This window comes from Megalobrama amblycephala, linkage group LG23 (assembly GCF_018812025.1).
Source record: "Megalobrama amblycephala isolate DHTTF-2021 linkage group LG23, ASM1881202v1, whole genome shotgun sequence".
Taxonomy (NCBI): Eukaryota; Metazoa; Chordata; class Actinopteri; order Cypriniformes; family Xenocyprididae; genus Megalobrama; species Megalobrama amblycephala.
Window position 1 is genome coordinate 14,320,970 of NC_063066.1, and position 21,788 is coordinate 14,342,757.

At 37.5% G+C, this 21,788-nt stretch overlaps 1 protein-coding gene across 8 annotated transcripts in view; it reads left to right on the plus strand.

The window, feature by feature from the left end:
* diaph2 (diaphanous-related formin 2) overlaps positions 1-21,788 on the plus strand; it is a 441,980-nt gene that overhangs the window by 305,755 nt on the left and 114,437 nt on the right. Inside the window, exon 26 of one of the 8 annotated variants that reach the window (XM_048176565.1) lies at positions 9,526-9,859. The exons of the other annotated variants lie outside the window; for them this stretch is intronic. Within the exon in view, the coding sequence (XP_048032522.1) occupies positions 9,526-9,575 (50 nt within the window). The 3' untranslated portion in view covers positions 9,576-9,859. Of the gene's footprint in view, positions 1-9,525; positions 9,860-21,788 lie in introns of those variants that run through there. 8 annotated transcript variants of the gene reach the window in all.

Here is a 21,788-nt window from a genome sequence, read left to right on the forward strand (position 1 = left end):
ATGAGGCAAAAATTATATTATAGTATTATTTTATATACTGTAAAAAAAAAAAAAAATCCCAGTAAAATTTACGGTAAAAAACCGGCAGCTGTGGTTGCCAGAACTTTACCGTAAAAAATACAGTAGCAACGTAAAAAAAATCTGTTAAATTTACGGTAAAATAACGTATTTCATTAACTGATGTAATGTTAATTTACCAACTTAATGAAGTACTAATATCTGTTTTGTACCTTTATAATACACTGACAGTCACCAAACACAGTGGTGATAAGAGACACATGATGAATCAAAGTTCATCACAAGCAGCTTTTCCACAAGCTGAGGAGGACAATACTAATATATAGAGGTGCACACAGTGTCATTCACACACACACTAAACACCATCATGGTAACATGCATGAAATTTTAAAAATGCAATAAACATTAATTTAACAACATTAGATGTAACATAAAACCCTAATGTACATAACTGATTAGAAAAAAAATGAGAAAAACTAAGAAGAAACAGAGTTATTTCAACGAAAATATATCAAAAGTGAAGTGTCACGCAGGGAATTGTGGGAATGTCAATTTACGGTTTTTCACTGTAAATTTTACAATGAATTGTTATTTTTCACTTCCAAAAACTGAATTTAACGGTATTTTACCGTAAAATTACATTAAATGTACCGTTAGATCTATTACAGTTATTCACCGTATATAGTACGGAAACCAATTAACAGTTTTTCACTGCAGCATTTTTACAGTCTTTTACTGTTAAAATCACGGTCATTTTTTACAATGTACAGTGATAAAGGAATTGTCAATTAGAATTGCATTATATACATTATCCTCATGAAAGCAACCAAGATGGCTTGAATAACACAGATAAACCATATACTGTCACAGTGGTGTGTTAATTGTCTTCATGTTTAATCAGTCAAAATGTCTCTATCTGCATTTTATTTAGCTGCAGCGATGCATATTAGGGATTCCCTTGAATGTCAAAAGTTTAATACTTCTATGGGTTTCACTTGTGGACTTTCTTCATGTGGGCAGAAAGTTCACAAGTACTCCAGTGTCGAGTATGAATTAAATTACATGTGAGAGTTTAGCACTCCAATGCTCACATTGCCCTATTTTGGATAAGAATATGACAAAATATAAGTAAGTTTTTATCTGACTGAGCAAATTTTTGCAGCCTCAAGGAAGTAAATATAACGAAACACAGAAAGGCGTCAGCAGTTGACAGGTTAATGTATATTTTCCGTTTCATTCAAATGCTCCCGTGTGTATCTGTGTAAGCACTCGGTGAAGAGCGTCATTGATGACTATTTACAACCTTTTTGAAGCATTGAAAATTGAAGCCAATCACAGACATATCCGATGAGTGCATCAGCACAATGGCCGATCAGAGGTGTTTACGAATCTGCTCAACAGCGCTCAAACCTTCACATTTTTGACAACTCAAATTCCTTTTAAATATTATGGTTATCGAGATATATTGTCACACCCTTAATTAACACGATATCGATATTTCATGTTTTACTTATCACTTTTATCTTCAGTACCTGTATATTGCGACACCCCTAATTCTATTATGTGGATTTGCTGCTCAAGAAATATATATATTTTTTTTAATCAATGTTGAAAACAGTTGTGCTGCTTAATAAATTTTGAGATACATTTTTCCTATTATTATCAATGTTAAAAAAAAAAAAAACAGCTGTGCTGCTTACTATTTGTGTGTATACTGTGTATAATTTATATTAATTTATATAATCATAATAATAATAAATTGTGATTTTTTTTTTTTTTTTTTTTTTTTTTTCCCCACTCATGGCTCTGTAGTTTCCAAACAAGACATTTCACCATTTCATTGTGTTGCATTAGACATTGCCCATCCTTCATAGTGTCTGACTCTGGCAGCCCACTTATGATGTGACGACCGCTTAATGTCCAGTGAAGAGGGATACTCTTCTTGTATTTGTTTTGCAATCGAGGTGAGTCTGACTCTTTAGGGCAGCATGTCCAATCCGCTACACAACAGGCAGGCTGGAAAAGTAGACAGTCTGTCAGAGGGCATATCAGGGGCAGGAAACAGGCCTGTCTGCCCCAGCTGTCCCTGCATGAGTGATGACTTTTATGAAACGCTCCTTTATTCGGCTTCCCTTTTTTGCCTGCTAGAATATCGTGGAGATGTGTCAGCCCCCTAACGCCCCCTCCCCCACCCCTCATTCTCTGTCCGGCGGTGCGGGTATGCAGACATGGATGGACACGTGCAGAGAGGCTGACTGCCCTGCTTAGAAATACAGACAGCACACCTGGATGAAAGTCGACAATGCAGCAGAAAATGAAAATAATGCTGTTTGCCAGGCAAGAAATACGTCCTGTCACTGTCAACCTCTCGGCATGCTGGGATTGTTGGACAGGTTGAGGCCTTTTTTTTTTTTTTTTTTCTTCTTTACTTGAAAGCACTTTAATGTGGCTGCTCTTCCCCAACAGAGCTCTCCATGGGTTTGAAGGAGTGCATCTCATTATTGACTCCTTAACATCGCTCTGCCCCTTCCACCTTCATCTTACCATTTTGTATTTCCACCTGGTAGCCTGATAGAGCTTTTGAGTCCAACCTGCCAAAAGCTGTCAGGATCTAATAGGTTTGAAACAACTCAGAATATCCAGCTACAATGTTTCTTTCTCACTGAATGTCTCTGAATGCTGCAGTGAACAAACAAGTAGTGTTGAATTAGAGTGTTTACCAGATGTGACAAATCTCAGAGAGGCTTTATCAGGGAGACATCTGGAGGCAAAACAATAAAGGGAAATGAAAATGAATTGATGAATGAAAAGATAATGCTGTAGCTCTTCAAATGACATGCATGACTAAACCGTATCAACGTCAAACCTTTTCCTTGGAGGTTATTTGCAAGACAAAACAACCTTGTCCTGACAACTTTCAGCAATGCTTTGTAAAAAGCTTACAGTAATAGTGTGGTGTGAGAAATGTGGGATAGACGCTTTCCTTTCATAACTTTGACTTCTCACCTTCTGACTCAACACTATTGTTTCTTGTTCTTAAAGGAATAGTTCACCCAAAAATGAAAATAATGTCTTCCCTTTGAAGAATGTTTAATTTAATTTATTAATAATATCTAATATATTTATTGTTTATATAATTTAATTAAAAAAAAAAAGCTACTAGCTTTTTAGACATTGTTTTAGGCTACTGTTGTAGGTAATGTAATCATGAAACCTTGCCAAGTTAATGCAATAATTTAAATTGTCATGCAGAGGTTGACAACAACTAATAAAATACAGACCTTCAACACACTTATAAAGTCAACAGCAAACAACAGAGTGTGGAGCACTTTTAATGTATTTGAAAAATATAAACCTATGACAACAAACTCAAAAAAAAATCTTATTAGAGACAACTAACAACTATCAGGAAAAAATGAAGCATGTTTTGATAAATTATTCTTAAATGTCCACAAATCAGCATTATAACTTTGCAGAGCTATTGGTCTATATGAAAAATGAGGAAGAACATTTAAAAGGTCTTATTAATAAACAATGTTTGGAGCACTAGACTTTATGAAATATATCCATAAAAACTTGAAACACACTTTCTCTGGTGCGAATCTGAACTGTAATCCGGGTTGCAAGTGTTTTTAAACTCCTCGCGTCATTCCGCACAAAAACCTCTCAGCACTCTGTGTGTTGTTGCGTTAAATATTGTTACAGTAATATTTTCCATGTGTTGGTTGTCACACTCCAGCTCTGACCACATCTTGGGGAAAATGCAAACAGCACATTTGTGTTACTGTACTGATGAAACATACACTTATGACACTTGTGTCTGAAAGACAACAACCCAAAGCTGAACAGACAGAGGTTAGTGAACAGTGCTGAACAGTCTTTTGTGACATTTGAATTCTCCGTTGTAATGCAATCTCATGTATATTACAGCACAGTGATTGGATTAGAGTTCATTCTCATGAAAAATGCAGAGAAAACCTCAGGAACTGATGACGCAAATGCATATGGCAGCCAATCAGCACTGCAAATTAACTAATTATTTATTTCACTAATTCCATTCAAAAAGTGAAACTTGTATATTATATTCCTTCATTACATCATTACACACAGACTGATGTATTTCAAATGTTTATTTCTTTTAATTTTGATGATTATAACTGACAACTAAGGAAAATCCCAAATTCAGTATCTCAGAAAATTAGAATATTGTGAAAAGGTTTCAATATTGAAGACACCTGGTGCCACACTCTAATTAGCTAATTAACTCAAAACACCTGCCTTTAAATGGTCTCTCAATCTAGTTCTGTAGGCTACACAAACATGGGGAAGACTGCTGACTTGACAGTTGTCCAAAAGACGACCATTGACACCTTGCACAAGGAGGGAAAGACACAAAAGGTCATTGCAAAAGAGGCTGGCTGTTCACAGAGCTCTGTGTCCAAGCACATTAATAGAGAGGCGAAGGGAAGGAAAAGATGAGGTAGAAAAAAGATTCACAAAGAGTGGACTGCAGCTGGAGTCAGTGCTTCAAGAACCACTACACACAGACGTATGCAAGACATGGGTTTCAGCTGTCGCATTCCTTGAGTCAAGCCACTCTTGAACAACAGACAGCGTCAGAAGCGTCTCACCTGGGCTAAAGGCAAAAAGGACTGGACTGCTGCTGAGTGGTCCAAAGTTATGTTCTCTGATGAAAGTAAATTTTCCTTTGGAAATCAGGGTCCCAGAGTCTGGAGGAAGAGAGGAGAGGCACACAATCCACGTTGCTTGAGGTCCAGTGTAAAGTTTTCACAGTCAGTGATGGTTTGGGGTGTCATGTCATCTGCTGGTGTTGGTCCACTGTGTTTTCTGAGGTCCAAGGTCAACGCAGCCATATATCAGGAAGTTTTAGAGCACTTCATGCTTCCTGCTGCTGACCAACTTTATGGAGATGCAGATTTCATTTTCCAACAGGACTTGGTACCTGCACACAGTGCCAAAGCTACCAGTACCTGGTTTAAGGACCATGGTATCCCTGTTCTTAATTGGCCAGCAAACTCGCCTGACCCTAACCCCATAGAAAATCTAAGGGGTATTGTGAAGAGGAAGATGCGATATGCCAGACCCAACAATGCAGAAGAGCTGAAGGCCACTATCAGAGCAACCTGGGCTCTCATAACACCTGAGCAGTGCCACAGACTGATCGACTCCATGCCACGCCGCATTGATGCAGTAATTCAGGCAAAAGGAGCCCCAGCTAAGTATTGAGTGCTGTACATGCTCATACTTTTCATGTTCATACTTTTCAGTTGGCCAAGATTTCTAAAAATCCTTTCTTTGTATTGGTCTTAAGTAATATTCTAATTTTCTGAGATACTGAATTTGGGATTTTCCTTAGTTGTCAGTTATAATCATCAAAATTAAAAGAAATAAACATTTGAAATATATCAGTCTGTCTGTAATGAATGAATATAATATACAAGTTTCACATCAGTTTTTTGATGATATTCTAATTATATGATCTATGATAGATAGATAGATAGATAGATAGATAGATAGATAGATAGATAGATAGATAGATAGATAGATAGATAGATAGATAGATAGATAGATAGATAGATAGATAGATAGATAGATTACATTTCGTGATATTGGTTCAAATTTTCTTTTTAAACCTGAAGAACCAAATGGCTCAGAAAAACTAAAAATATAAACACTTTTCCATTAATAATAGACATAATAAGTGCTATTGTTGTCATTGATGTGCATATAAATTATTATTGTTATTATTATTATTATTATTATCAGTTAGCATGTGAGCTTCAGCCTCAGGGGTGTATTCTTCTGCAATCAACTGCAAACCTGCATTTAGTTTTATTTGTATTTGAGTATGGACCACCTACTTTTCACAATCTAATCAATGCCCTGCCCTACATTTTTCTCTCTTTGAGTGAAAGTTTCTCTTTGAACCTCTTTCACTCAAAACGTCAGATTATGGAAGTAAATTGGGTTCTGTGTGCTGTTTTATGTTCACTTAAAAAACTGGTTTTGACTTGTTGAGGACTGATTTGGTGGTGCTCCAATTAAGTTCCAGTGGTCCATGAAAGCACCTGTGTGCTGTTGTTGATGTTGACCTCATTTTTTTTTTTGAATGTAATAATGAATGCATCCATTGGGCCAGGTTTGCAGTACTTGCAGCACTTAGAGCACAACAAACCAGTCATATGTATAAAGACTTAGTGTTGTAGAGCTTTTGTAAACATGCATTACTAATCATCATTTTTTATTTATTTTTTTATTATTTTTATTTATTTGTTCCCCCTCAGCTTTTGAACAGAGAATGATTTCAGGCTGTTTAGCTACAAGTTGACCGATTAGGAAACATTGGAAAAGGCAGAATATTAATGATTTGGCCTGAACAACATGTTGACAGTATTTGTTGCATGTGCACAGATGTCTTCTTTGGTCTTTTTTTTTTTTTTTTTTTTTTTTTTTTTTATAAATCCTGGTCCTTTAGTAAATGTCTATCTGAATGGGGGGCAGCATTTTCATTTGGAGTTTCAAAATCATTGAGAGGCATGCTTATAAAAGAAACTGACAGATACCTTTTTTCCTCCTCCTCAGTACTAATTACTTTTTTAAAAAAACACTTCCATCAAATGAATGAAGATCAGTCTCTCAGAAGAAACAAGACATAAAGATGCCTTTTTGGATGCACTGCAGTGGCATTGGCCATGCAAAACATCATAATTTAGACTCATCATAGATGTCTTGGCCCCTTTTAATCCCAACTGTTTTATGCTCCGTCACTCATTTCCATGAGAGCAACTAGATAAAAGTGGATGTTGGCAATTTGCAGGCTGTCTGTTGTTTGCAGACAAGCAGAGGTGAGAGACAGCCAAAGAAAAGCATACCTCATACAGGAGATGACCTGGATTTGGCTCGAACTGTGAAAGGAAACCGAATTACAGCTTGTCTGTGCTTGAGTGCTTTCTATCGGCCACTAACAAAAGCATTTACAGGCCCAATTCCATCTTATTTTGTCCCCCCGCTTCTTTTTTTCTCTACCGTTAGACTTCACAATTTGCGTTTTTCTTAAAAGTTTCTGTGAGCTGCATGATGCCTCCGCTTGCCCTTTATTTTAATGGCTTCGCAGAAACATCCATGATACTTTTTTAATGTTTTGAAAAATGATCCTTTAATGAGCAATATCATTTTTACTGTTGTTATTTGTTGTATGCTCGTTAAGTGTCAGTGATAAACATGGTGTCTAACCACCTGCAGCGTCTTATCTCGCAGCAATATTTGTCTCCACATTGGTAGAGTTATTAAAATCTCACTCTGTGTGGGGGAAATGTATTGCAAGCCACCTTTGTTTAGCACTGTAGTTTCCCAATAACATCCCACAGTGCAGCACTCGGCTGCTGTTGCACCGAGAAACAGGCCTTAACCGAGCCATGATTAACCACAACTAAAGAAGTCACTTTGAACACAATTAAATGGCCAAATAATGATTAATAAAATGAATCTTATGAAAGTAATATCCACTACTTTAAATGTAAAATCAGCTGTCCCCTACACATTTCCTAAGCTCAAGATGCACCCACTCGCCTCAAATGCAGCCCTTCTTCAGCAATTACTTTAATGATTACAGCCTTACCAGCTAAATACTGTTTATGTAATTTTATCCACTGTGGTTTAGCAGTAACTGTTTTGGCTGGAGTCACTGAAAACACGTGAGTTTGAAGGGTTTTACGGAAGTAGTTGGATCCTTGCTTTATCTCGCAGCAGGATCACAGGAGATGTTTTGACATGGTCAACTTGATGGTTGTACAGTCAAACAGTCCTAATGTGATATAATAGAGACTTGTTAACAAGATATGACATATATTGAGTTGTGCTCAGCATGATCTTCCAAATAAGACTCTGTTTCCTGTTGTGATCAATGCAAGTGGCTGTAATATGAATTGGGCCAAATACATGTGTTAGTGACCACCAATGTACTTAGTATAACATCTTGCCTCCATAAAAAAATTTAAAAGAAGAAGAAAAAAATTGGCCAGTCTCTTTTTTCAGGCTTGCACACAAACTGCATTGCAATAATTTTCCAAAATGCCATAAACACGCCAGCAGAGAAAATACTGTATTGAATTGGGGTGGGGGTTTATATGAATGTATCTCTGAAGGGAACTGACTGTCTTCAGAAAACTTTCGATAGCATTTTCCTCTTACCATTTAATGGCTGTTATAATAGTGTTTATAAGCGCAGCACTGCTTTATGTACAGTGATAACCAAGAAAACTCTATATCCCTGCTGTTCCATAAGCACCACCTACTGTCAGAAAGGGAATTCGCATTTTCATTCAGTCCATCTGCAGTTTTTTTGTGCAGGTATGTTAAATGTTGCATAATTTCAAAAAGCTAAAGTCAGAACATTCTGTTTTTGCTTTAAATATTGCAATTATGCATTATCTAATTTAAATAAAAAACAACTGATCATGCTACGTGTGTAGCATCTTTGTTTGGATCGTGATTAAAATGCAGTTGCTTCTCATTTTAAATGGCTACACATTTTTGCTGTTGTTGTTGTTTAAGGCCAGTTAGTTTAGGAGTAAAAGTATATATCAGGCTGTCGGTGATACCTGTTCATATCACTGACAGCCTATAGGACAATGTGGTGGACTTCCGATGGAGTCAAAGGCACATATCATGTCTGCCTTACCTTTCCTTCATTCTGCCAGCTTGCCTTAGACCTACCTCCCCTACCGCACTGCGCTCCAGCGGAGCCCTGCTTCACAGATCAGCCTTTTTATATACTGTAATTATCTTATGATGTAAGTAGCAGCTTGTGCTAGTTAAAACAGATGGCGGATCATTTCAAATCCCATTTTTCATGTTTGCTGCGGATATCAATAAGACGGCAGTCCCCAAACCTGCTCTGACCTTTGTGGCTGGTGGCCCATGTCATCTGCAAAATTGAGATCAGGCGCGTGACATTTTTCAAATCACAGGATAGGGAGAGAAAGGTCCTTATCAAGGCTGTCAATCATGACTTAGTGTATTCCCCACGCCCCACACACACAAATCAAATCATCTCCGGTAGGGATCACACAACACACAAGGGCTGTTGTTGATCCTGTAAGCTTGAATCATTTACCAAGTTGAAGGAGGTCCAGTCACACTTCGGTGGCTGGGTTCTTTATTTTTATTTTTATTTTCCAGTCGGTTCTGTCTATATTTGTGCGCTCATATTGAGTTGCTGCATTGCAGGCTGAAATGCTACGATGACAATTTAAGCCGCTCATTTCATGCCAGCCTATTATTTATTTATTTATTTTAATTGGTTATTATTTTATTTATTTATTTTTTCATCCCAGATGGGACAGGTTTAGTAAAGTGGTAATGCAAGTTAGCTAGGCCATAGATACATTTTTATCAGTGATGAACATCCACAGCATGCCATGATTTTTATTTTTTTTATTTATTTTTTTTATATATTGAAATGTGTGAAACGGTCTACCTTGATAGGAGGTGAAAGGAATCACACCACTCATCAGCCAGCTGTGAGAATCCATTAGTCTTTGTGAGACAGACCTTAAGGACACCATCAGGGAAGTCAAAATCTTGAGCTCCATTATATTTATAGTTTGCCATTGGAGAGCGAGGTAAGCTGTGTCATTTTTACTTAAGTTGTCCTCTAGGCAAGGAGAAAAAAGATAGCGGTAAAACTAATACTTCTAATTATATTTCAGGGTAACTGCTATCAAATGTATTTTGAAGATAGTGTCATTAACTTAGTGCCAAGCAAAGACTAAATAAGTGGTCCAGTGACAACTTGTCACATTATGAGTAAACGTCATGTCTGGTGTAATTTAAAAAAAAAATGATTTTATTTATATTATATATATATATATATATATATATATATATATATATATATATATATGTATGAAATATATATTTGATAATATATTTAAATAGGTTTGCTTTGACATTTTTTCTGCCATCACTTTTGTCATGCATCTGTCAATCACAGACAGCAGTATATGATTGTCTCTTTCTAAATATATGGCATCACAATCATACGGACAGCTTACCTACTGACATCTTACCCCACACTCTCCTACCTATGAAGCAGACTTTTTAAACAAATTATGTACATGATTCGCCAACGTATTAAGCACTGGGACATATTTACGTCGCTTCTAAAAAGTTAGACTTTTTTTTTTTTTTTTTTAGATGTGACCTTTCCTTTACATCTAGGTAATTTGCATTTTATTTTCCTCCTTGTTTTGTTCAGTGATATGAAGTGGCGTAGTGTGATCCATATTCAAATATATTAAAATGAGTAGCAGTGTGTTTGCATGTGAAATTAAGAAACAGAACTGGGGTTCAAAGCCTGGTCCTGTGCATGCTGATAAGTAAGGGGAGGGCCAGGCTCAGTGGGAAACCTTGTTCCACTTTGCAAATGAAGGGGGAAAGGGCAGTAAAATGGTGGCCATGGCACGGTTTTGTGCGATACGCAGCCAGGCGTCACTTCATGACTTTGATATGTGTCTCAGAACAACGGGTGGAATGCTATAATCAGAAATATCAGGAATGTAAGTTCTGCTATGAAATTTTAATTGCATTGTCATGTGAAGCCTTGTCTTCTCAAAGTTAAGAGAACAGAGACAGATAGACAGAGCAAGAGGGAGAAAGAGAGAGAGAATCGATTGTTGCTGGCCAAATTGATGCAGCGTTTGTCTGCGAGCTCACAGCAGATAAAGCGAGAGCCGCTGTGTTTGTCTTCAGGTGGCCTTTTCTACGTGTGCCACATTGCCATTTTGATGTGTTAAGTTATAATGGGTGTCTGCCATTCTCTGCTAGAGCTGCCAATAAAATCTCAGGAGGAGGGGATTAGGTGTTGGTGCTGCTATGGCTCTGCTCCCATCCACCCCCTCCTCCTGCTCTGCTCTCTCCTTTCAGACTCTTTTCTCTCTTCAGTCACCTAAGGCCAGCGTGTCAAAGCAAAGGAGTGGGGTGAGCTTCTGTCATGCGGAGGTCAGCCATCACTCTTCAAGTAAACAGATCTGAGAGCAAAGAAGGATTCCATGCCCTTCCCTGTTTAAAGGTGTAGTTCAGCCAGTAATAAAATTTGTTATTATTTACTTGCCCTCATGTTTTGTTTTATTTTATTTCATTTATGCATTCATTTATTCAATTTATTTTTAGTAGTGTTCTGTTCATAGTGACCACGACCGCAAATCTCCAAAAAGGACGATTTTGTTTTATAGAAAAGAGCTGTCAATATTCTGGTCAAAATACCAGCATACAAGTTTGTCACGAAATGAGGGTGAGTAAATAATTACAGATTTTCATTTCATTTCTGGCTGAATTATTCCTTTAACGTTTTCAAAAGTCCACTAGACTGTGAAATAAACTGCACAGTTTTCTTTCTTCATACGCTACAAGAAGGTATGTTCATAAAGTTTAGTGAGCCTAAATCCAATTGTTTCATAAACGGCATTAACAAAGCACAATGCACATATCTTAACCTTTCTTTTAAATAATCGCAAGTGAAGTCCCCTTAATGAGTCACATACAGCTTATTTATTGATTGTCTCTCTCTGAAGAAAGAACAGCCAGAAAGTGCAGACATCATTTCATGACTTATTGATGCGTTAAGAGGCAGCAAGCTAATAACACTGTCTGTTCGCTTGCCTTTCTCTCTTATTCTTATCTTCTCTACTTAGCGTTAGGGTACTATTAAGCTTTAAAGATGGGGTATGCAAGAAGAAAGCCTTATGGGCATGCAGCTTGTGGCTGTTAGTTATCCGGTTATACCAAGAGTCACAGAGCTCCTTAGGTAATGGCTATTAAATTGAGTCGAGGCATAGAAGCCGCCTAGAGACACGAGGACTTTAGAAAGGCAAACATTACTCCACCCTGCAGCCATTCGGCTGAGAAGACTTGGAATTGGTGTTGCAGCCAATGTCTAAAAGCTCATATCATTGCATTTTCAACTAATCAGATATTTCCATTATGAAAATGAGACCTCATTCTGCAGTATCAATTAGATTTATTTAGGGTGATAATGCACTTTTGGGTGTTCAAGAGGTTTTATTGCAGAAAAGCCTTGACAGATGTACATACATCAATGAAAGCTGATTGATGTAAGGAGGAAGGATCACGTGGATTGGGTCATGCCATTGAAGGATTTTTTTTTTTTTTTTTTTACAATTTTACCATTTGTTAGGATGATTTTTAGAGTGTATTAACAATGATACCATTCAATTCAGGTCCAAATTACAAGATTACACTTGTTATGCTAAAGAAACCCATGTTCATTAGCCCATCTAATGTATGTAGATAAATCTACAGCACAGGGTCACTTCATATTGTTTAAAATGTCAGTTGATATTCCAGCATTTCACTCTAGTATGGTTATTATTTTAGATTTAGATTTTATAATTGCTTCAAGTCCTCTTATAACAAAATAGTCATTGTAAAGTACTGTACAAGCAAGAGAAGAATACTTGAAATGTCATTATTTTAAACTTTCATTTCAATTAAGAAGGCATGTCATGCTGTTTGTATCAAAGGCATCTAAAATGTGCCATAAATTGCTTATGGTGGTGTTGTTGTTGATGATCATGATGTTTGAGTGCGCAATAATCCTAAGAACAATAATGTTGTGACCTCCCTAGATACTATTTCATCCTTTAGATTTTAAGATTATTGCATTTCGCCAACCCTCGTATAGCCACCAGCGAATGTTTCATACCTGGATAAATGGAAAGTTGTCTTATATATAGGAAAATCTGTCAAATTAGAGAGAAAGATGTAATAAGCCATCACCTTCAGGTGGAGGAGATCCCACTCTTAATTTGTTTATAAGACTATACGATTATCAGATAAAATGTGAAATAATGTGTGGTCTGACTTCTCTGTTTGCTTGTGTTGTCTGTAGGGATTCTGCCAGTCAGAAAAAAAGAAGCAGGCAGTTAATTCATCTCCCTGCTTGAAAGTCTCATTAAAACGCTGATGAGTTTAAGGATTGCCCGAGGTAGAGAGAGAGCAAGCGAGCGACAGAGTCTTCTTTATAGCTCTGCAATCTAATGCTTGAGGCTGTGCATCTGCTGGGTGCAAAACAAAAAGCAAATGGGCAATCCAATCTGCAATCAATACAAGGCACTTTCCCTTTTAAACACATCATGAATATACACTTACTTATACATGTGTTTGCCATGCAAATGCCACGGTCCGTGACGCCTGCACGCGACCGCTCTAAATGAAGACAGAGCTTGAAGGTGTGGGAATTGATCTGACCTTTATCATTGGCGGATGGATATAAATCACATTGTATGGACTTTATTACGCTGTTAAGAGGGGACACAGGGTATCCTAATTTCGGTAGTAATGTTGGGCCTCAGTACCAATACAAGCAGAAGGTCACGCACTGTGAGAACAATCTATTTTAATAGACACTAGAGTTGGCAGCGTGGCCCAGAACAGTGTGCGCACCGTTTCCCCCATGCTGATTTAAACACACATGGCTGACAGCAAAGAATTGATCTAAAAGAGCTGTTTGCAGCCCGGTGCTTCACTATAAAAGTGTGGTTGGAGAGGCCTCTTCAACTTATTCGAATTCCTTGGAAGACTCAAAAGCTTTTCTCACCATAGATACCGAGCACTCAATAAAAATAGACTTACGCTGCTCGATGCAAATGGATTCCTTGCAGATCAGTCAGATTTAACATGTGTCTTGTACTTCAGATTTGAAATAAGCAATTTTAATGATCTTCTAGTTTCATCTTGCCTTAATTTCTCAAAGACCCACTGTCCCATGGCCAGAAGAACTCTCACAGAGATGCCTAAATCATTCCATTAAGTACCCGTTTTACTAGTGTTTTAAGATGACAAGACCGTGAGTGAAGATACTGGCTGTGATTCACATTGGCTTATCAGCGTGAGCAGCAGGGGGGCTGTGAATCAGCAGCATGTCGATAAGTAGCTGCATTCAGACCACAAAGTGGACAGAGATGACTGCGCTCTGTGTTTAATTTCAGATTAGAGTCAGACGCCCCGCTCACCCCCAAAAGAAGGCAGTCTGAACGGGGGCCGCTAATGTCCTTGAAGCTTCTTATGCCTTAAATTGCACTTCCACCGCAGCTCTTTTGCTTTTGCGCACGAGCTGTTCCACTGGTGGTGTGCGTGGAGAGATATCCGCTTCTCAGCAAACTCTTCTAATGGCGCACCTCACCAGCTCTCAAGCATGGCTCTTTGGCCTGTGCTGACAGTCAATCAAGACTGCAGACTGCCTCACACCTCCGATGAATAGATCATTTTCATTTCAAATCCACCATTAATCAAGCTAGAGTCGCAGCAATCAGCAGGCCTGAGTGCAGGCCAGAATGCAGCACATGTGGCACCGCGTGGAGATGCATTGCGACTGGATAGGGAATAGACACACAAAGAGCAAAGGCACGGCTGTAATTTCTTTCCTCAGTACTTCCAGGCCCGTGAGTCGCAAAGCTCCCTACAAAGAGGATGAATGATCAGAGGCAGCAAATGGCGTCATTTCATGAGGAAAAAGAGCCATGAAACAGGAAGCTATCTGTTTGTGAAACTAAACAACTTAGCATCCAACTGTCTGTCTGTCTTTCTGTCTATCTATCTATCTATCTATCTATCTATCTATCTATCTATCTATCCTGCACAGTTATATATATATATACAGCATTGCTAATTAATTTTATTGTGTATTTTACCATGACTGGAGCTATCTGATAATATACAATAGTTATAATGTTTCATGCAGAGTGCCTTGTTTAATAATAGTCATAATGTTGTAACGTAGTACATTTCGCTGCTGCATTCACTTTCATGTGTTTTTGGGCTGTTGCATGTGTCTAAAAATAACTCTTGGGTTTTACCCAGCCCTGTATCCAGAACAAAGCCAGTGTGACCGATCATCTAAAAGCCTCTTCCCCAATGAACAAAAGTCTTCATTACAAAGCCTCATTGATTATCTATGGCGGACATTTATGCAGCGAGAGCAGAGAACCCTGACACTGAAAGCTGCATGTTTTCAATGCCTCTCATTTATTTGAATTAACTGTGTCAATGATGAAGTGAGGCTTTATTCAGCCTTTAATCAGAGCTAGGAAATGGTCAATGAAGTCAGGTGTGCCCTTATAGTGTTTTGTTTCACATAATAAGTGATCCATGAAACAGCTCTGATCAGTTGTGCACATCTATACCTACAATCATTTTTGTTTGTTTGTTTGTTTCCTGAAGCTAATTAGATGGTAATTTTGTTTTCTATTAAATGAGCCCAAATAAGTACAGACGGTCTCTCTCAGGTCATGATGTTTCTCACAGAGGGAGCTGTTGAGCTAGAAATAAGAGCAGTGACAAAATTGCTGGTGATAATCATGCACAATGAGACATTCAAAATATATGCACATAAGGAAGCATGAAAATGATATTTCTTAGGCAAATGGCAGTTTGAAGCATTCTATGCCATTCCTCCATATTTTTGTTTTAATTTCTTAAAACATTGATGAAACTAAAATCTAAATAAGTCATTTTTTATCACTATAAACGGATATTGTCTGACTGATTCTGGCAATTATGAGCATTTTGTTCAGAATCCTAAGACGTTTCACTAGGTTCAGTATGAATGTCACAGATATTGATCTTTTATTCATGGACTTGCCTTCCTGCATTTCATTATAGAGACTGTCCTCATGCTTATCAGCCTGACAAACAGAGCAACTGCCACATGAAACTTTCCTCAGCGCTGAAATGTCACTCAGCTGGTGGACTGTGCCCCGTTAAAGTCTGTTGTGTGCACAATATGATAGCATGCGAAGCCATTACAGAACATGGGCGTATCTGTTAATGTCTCACTGGATGATCTGGAGACTCAGAACAAAGGAGTGTCCATTTAAAAGCGTACATCTGTCCATTTTTGCAATTGGCTCTTCTTAATTCCAGTGCTGTGATTGGCTGCTAGCATCGTAGGGGGCACCCACACCCTTCTTTCCCCTGTGGAACTCATTTGCATTAAGCACACGTTTAGAAATCTTTAAAGTGTCTTTAACCCTTGTGCGGTCTTCATTTGGGGTGTACACTCAGGGTCTTTGGGGTCTCCAGAGACCCCAGGCAACAAAATGTAATTTTATAACAAAGTAGTTATTATCAATGTTTTTTTTGTTTGTTTGTTTTGTTTTTTTTGTTTTTTTTAACAAATGTAATTTTACCTTGTTTATTAATGTTTTTACTCCATATTTGTGCAGTTTTTTGGAGGATTTATCGTATTTTTTACATTTATATAAATAAATGTAAAAAAATTAAATAGGTTTTTATACAAAAACAGCTTTTTATGTAAAATTCACTTTATAAAAGACCATTTTAACTTTCATTTCTAACTTTTCTTTCATGGGGATAATATTTCTAACTTTCATTCATGGGGATAACACAGATCATTTGACTTGGTTTAGTGTAAGATTTTTGCCCATCTTTTGGAAAAAGCAGTTTTAAAAGTAAAAAAAAAATCACTTTTACCAGTAAATGGCTGCAGAGCTCCACTATTTGCTATGTGCGATTTGACTAACTGAAAGACATCTTTTCACAAGTATTTTTCAGTTGGATTCATACCTAAATATTATGAAATCACAATTATAACAATAAAAGTTACTTTTTTGTCAAAGTTTAGTATTTTTTGTACTGAAAAAAAAAAAAAAAAAAAACAGTTTTTCAATATTGTTACATTATGATGAGACCCTGCTTAGAAAATGGACAAAATTCATCCATTGTCATAATTGTGATTTCATAATATGTAGATATAAATCCAACTGAAAAATACTTGTGAAAAGATCTTTCAGTTAGTCAAATAGCACATAGCAAATAGTGGCGCTCTGCAGCCGTCTACTGGTAAAAGTGATATATATATATATATATATACCGAGTCCCGATCTGATACTTCTATAATACATCAAAAAAAGAATAAAGAAGAGCGAAAAAAAACTGATCCAGGACGTTCCTTATTTTTTATTTAATTACAAACAGAGCACTTCTGTGAGGTAGCTTGAACAATCAAGTAATAAATAACATAAATTGTTCACTTCACTTCACTTTAGTGCAACAGTAAATATAAAAAAGGCTAATATAAAAACAAATATATTTGGTTTGATTTGGGTATGCTGCAGTCTGTGTAATAACTAAAATAATGTTTATATATATCATATTTTCTGGCTAGTTTACTTTAGTTTTTTATAATACACCATACTTTAACCCAAACTGAATAATAAAAAACAAGTTTAAATGGGTAAATCTTCTATTATTATTTTTGATTCTTAATTTTCTTTTTTGTCATACTCAAATTCTTGTTAAAACACATTAGACATGCGTATTGTGTGCATTTTGAACACTTTTTGTGTGAAATTATATTTATTTTGTCCATCAAAAAAAAATTAAAAAAAATAGTGCTTTCACTTTAATTACGCGTCAGCAGCGCAGCGTGTGTCTCAATCAGCTCCCTAGTTCAGTAGTCAGGGCACTGATCAGGGTATCAGCCACATTCACTTTCATTATATACTGATTCACGACCTAGGGAGCTAGGGAGCTGATTGAGACACAGGGATAGACTCGGTGCCGAGACGATCGTGGCACTGCTGCTTACGCGACGCTCCTGCCTGACGCTTTACGAGCTGCTCCTGCTGCCTGTGTGAATGCATCCGTTGGTTGACATGCACGCTGAAAAAAATATGCGCTACTCACGCGCCGCTTACGCTTGCAGTGTGAAACAGGCCTAACTCTGTGCCACCGCATCACTATAGATGTGTTAAAAATAATGAGAATATATATACATATATATCCGAGTCCTGATCGGGAGGTAACGTCCGATTCCGATCGAGTCTGAAACCACATGATCGGGCCCGATTTCCGACCACGTGATCGGATCTGGACATCCCTAATATATATATATATATATAATTTATTTTATTTTTTTTTACTTTTAAAACTGCATTTTCCAAAAGATGGACAAAAATCTTACACTAAACCATGTTAAATTATCCATGTTTTCCCCATGAATGAAAGTTAGAAATGTGGGTCTTTTATAAAGTGAATTTTACATAAAAAGCTGTTTTTGTATAAAAACCTATTCAACAAAAAAAATTTTTTATTTATTTATATCAATTTAAAAGAGATGATAAATCATCCAGAAACTGCACAAATATGAAGTAAAAACATTAATAAGCAGAGTAAAATTACATTTGTTATTTAAAAAACAATTATTTTGTTACAAAATTACATTTTGTTGCCTGGGGTCTTTGGAGACCCCAAAGACCGTGAGTGTGACTTTTTTTCTACACTAACATAAAAACAAGATATCGCTCCCATTTTTTATTTATTTATTTTTTATTTGTAGATCTAGAAAGTGTTAACCACTTTACAAAGTTTCATGTTATTTGGACAAATATATATATATATATATATATTTTTTTTTTTTTTTTTTTTTTTAAGCAAACGTCGTTTGGGGTCTAAAAAGACCCCAAAGACCCTATAAGGTTAAAGTTTTACCAATTGTAAACTTTCCAGACCACACCAGAATACCTTTGGCAGTGTTCAAAACAAATAGTCCAAAAAGATTGTGTGCAGGGCAGAAACTGCCTGTCAACCAAAGTCCTGTTCTTCTCACGCTTGAGGTGTCTGTCAGTTGTCCTTGCATCCTTATCTGATGGTGTTGGACATTTGTTTGTGCTAGTCCACCAAGATCCAATTGAAATGTAGCAAACCTTTCTCCAGTGTAAGAGAGGGGCCCTTCATAGAACTGGGCAATGGAATGTGCTGTTTCCTACATTATCGTTCTCTCACCTACCACCGTTTCAGTTAGCCTCTGGTTCTTTCTCATTTATCCCAGTGCGCTTCTCTCTTGAGAGGCAGTTTGCACTATTATCTCAGAAATACCAGCCATTGAAATCCTTCTCTACAATGAAAGTATTCCCTTACAAGATATACGCTCTGCTGTGGTATTCGTTAGCCTGAGTTCAGAGAGGTGATATTAAACAGCAAGTTGATGTTCAAACATTGATGGAAGTGTCTGCCCTCCCTGCTCTGTCTGTATCAGACTTTATGAATACTGATCCACAATTCCCCTCAAATAAGCTAATTTGTGAACTCTAGCAGAGTAATAAGCAGCTAACTCCCACTCTACAAATCCTGCAACATTTTCAAAATCTCCCTGGTATTCTATACTATAAACGTGCCTCCCTTTAAGACTCAAAGATGTTATTTCTCTTGTACATGTAGAGATTCAAAGAGAAAGTTTATCTGTCTGTCTGTCCGTCCGTCCGTCCGTCCGTCCGTCCGTCCAATGTGTTTATATTTTTGTATTCTATAAGAAGGCATAAACTACTAAACATTTAATAACAAGGTTCCTAGAAGGGCATCAAAAAAGTCATATGATTTTTACCTGCCATGTAAAAGACATTTTCAAAATCTCCCTGGTATTCTATACTATAAACTTGCCTCCCTTTAAGACTCAAAGATGTTATTTCTCTTGCACATGTAGAGATTCAAAGAGAAAGTTTATCTATCTGTCTGTCTGTCTGTCTGTCTGTCTGTCTGTCTGTCTGTCTGTCTGTCTGTCTGTCTGTCCGTCCGTCCGTCCGTCCGTCCGTCCGTCCATCCAATGTGTTTATATTTTTGTATTCTATAAGAAGGCATAAACTACTAAACATTTAATAACAAGGTTCCTAGAAGGGCATCAAAAAAGTCATATGATTTTTTACCTGCCATGTAACTAAATTATACTGTAACCTCCCAGAACTGTATGACACACTGTTGTTGTTCTGTTGAACATATGGAATATAATTTCTGCTTTATTCTTATCTGAGCATATATTTATATTTTCTGCATGAATTAAATAACTTCACAACCTGGCACACTCCACCCTCTCAAAACGGATCTTACATTTTCCTCTCTGTCCAAGGCTTCGTCAGAGCTCCAGTGTGTAAGCGCCCTTAGCAGGGGGCACGATCACCCAAGGGCATGTGGCTAGTGAAGCAGTGGAGGACAAAGGTGTGTGTTTCCTATAAATATCCCCCAGCTCTACAATCTGTTCACCAGTATTCATAACACATAAACATGGCCCACCCACACCCTCTACCCCCTGCACCTGCACAGCCCAGACTTCCCTCAGAGCCCCTGAGGCCCCTAGCTGACAGTCCCCACTCAAGGTGTATTCCTCTTTCAGTGGGTCATTCCTTTCTTTTTTCCCTCTGTGAATCTCCAGATCTACTCAGGTAGTTGTTTACTTGGGGTGTCAAGAGCCGGGCGACAGATGTAACTGGTATCACTAACTGCTCGTTAGACAGTTTAGTGATTCTGGTCAGTGGCATGTTGTAAAAGAACTACAAGTCACTCATGTGTATAACTTGAAAAGCTTTCTGTCTTTTCTTTACTAGAGGGCAGCGATCGATAGGTCCATGCACCATGTTTTACTGCTCGCCCTCTATACGTCTTTCCCTTTCTCCCTCTGCGAGCCTGATTTCTTCGCCACTCCAGGAGAATTGTCTAAACTTTCTCATATATCAAAATGCGTTATAATTGGCTGCATCTGTGTGTCCCTCTGAGGTGGTGTATCAGCTCTGTTGTCACGATGGCTGCCAAAGGCAGTATGTTTTCTTAAGTGTATGAGTGCAATTCTATATGTGTTTGATACAGATGTTTGATGCCTTCTTTTTAAAAAAAAATCTTGTCTTTTAGGTCAGAGAAAGAGTTGGATCTCTGACCCATGTATATACCACACATTATCTGTCATCTCTATCTGCAGTTTGAGCTAAGTAATTGCATCCAATCCAGGTCCTTTTAGAGCCTCAGTTGTGAAGGGATGTCATTGAACCAGTGAGCTCCTCACAATAGAGTGGCGTTATCACCCAGCCAGCGCTGTTTACAGGATCCTAAGGGAAGCTGAGGAGAGAAAGAATACTTTTATTTCCAGCCTCACCGCTCCTGTATGGCAAATCCTCTCCTCCAAAATGGGTGTCCGTTAAGAAGAGTGGACAGAGGCTGACGATTCCCAATCACACGCTTGATGGCCAGCTGCCAGCATAGACAGAGCTCACCAGTATTTGTATTGCATGAGGTGCGCTGTTGATGTGATGTGAATGTGAATGGGTAATCTAGAATTGCTCATCTCATTCAGAGGGGACATGGGATTTGCTCATGGTTTTAGAGTTTTGTTGTTTGAACCTTTTTCTTTTAAATTTCAGATGTTTGAACTAGTTTACAGTGAATCATATGGTGTGGGATTGTTTATATTTCACTCACAATGGATTCAGTGGTATTAAAGTGCCCCTCCTCACGGACCCCTTGTTGTCTTCGTTTTATCCCATTTTATTTGCTCTTAACGATCCAGAAATATCTTTATTTCATCAGCTGGAATCTCCTGTGGCTAGCAGCTCATTTTGAATCATATTTCAACCTTAAGGTTTTTAAATACAAAAGCTCTCAGATGATCAAATCAGTCAATAAATCCTTAATTATGAATTGCAAAGTGAGGGATTTCAGGAAAACACATATTAAAATAATAAATGGAGCGGACGTAAAAGGATTTGTTGCCTTGTTTCCCCTCCATCCGATTAGCACCCCATTGATGGTGACTAGTAATTATGCTCTGCACAAAGTGTATTGTGAATTTGCGCTCTTTTTGCATTTAGTTAATTGATTTGTGCACAAACTATGCACTGTTTGTTTTCTGTTTTTAGTGATGTTAATATTTAGCAGTCATATTTATT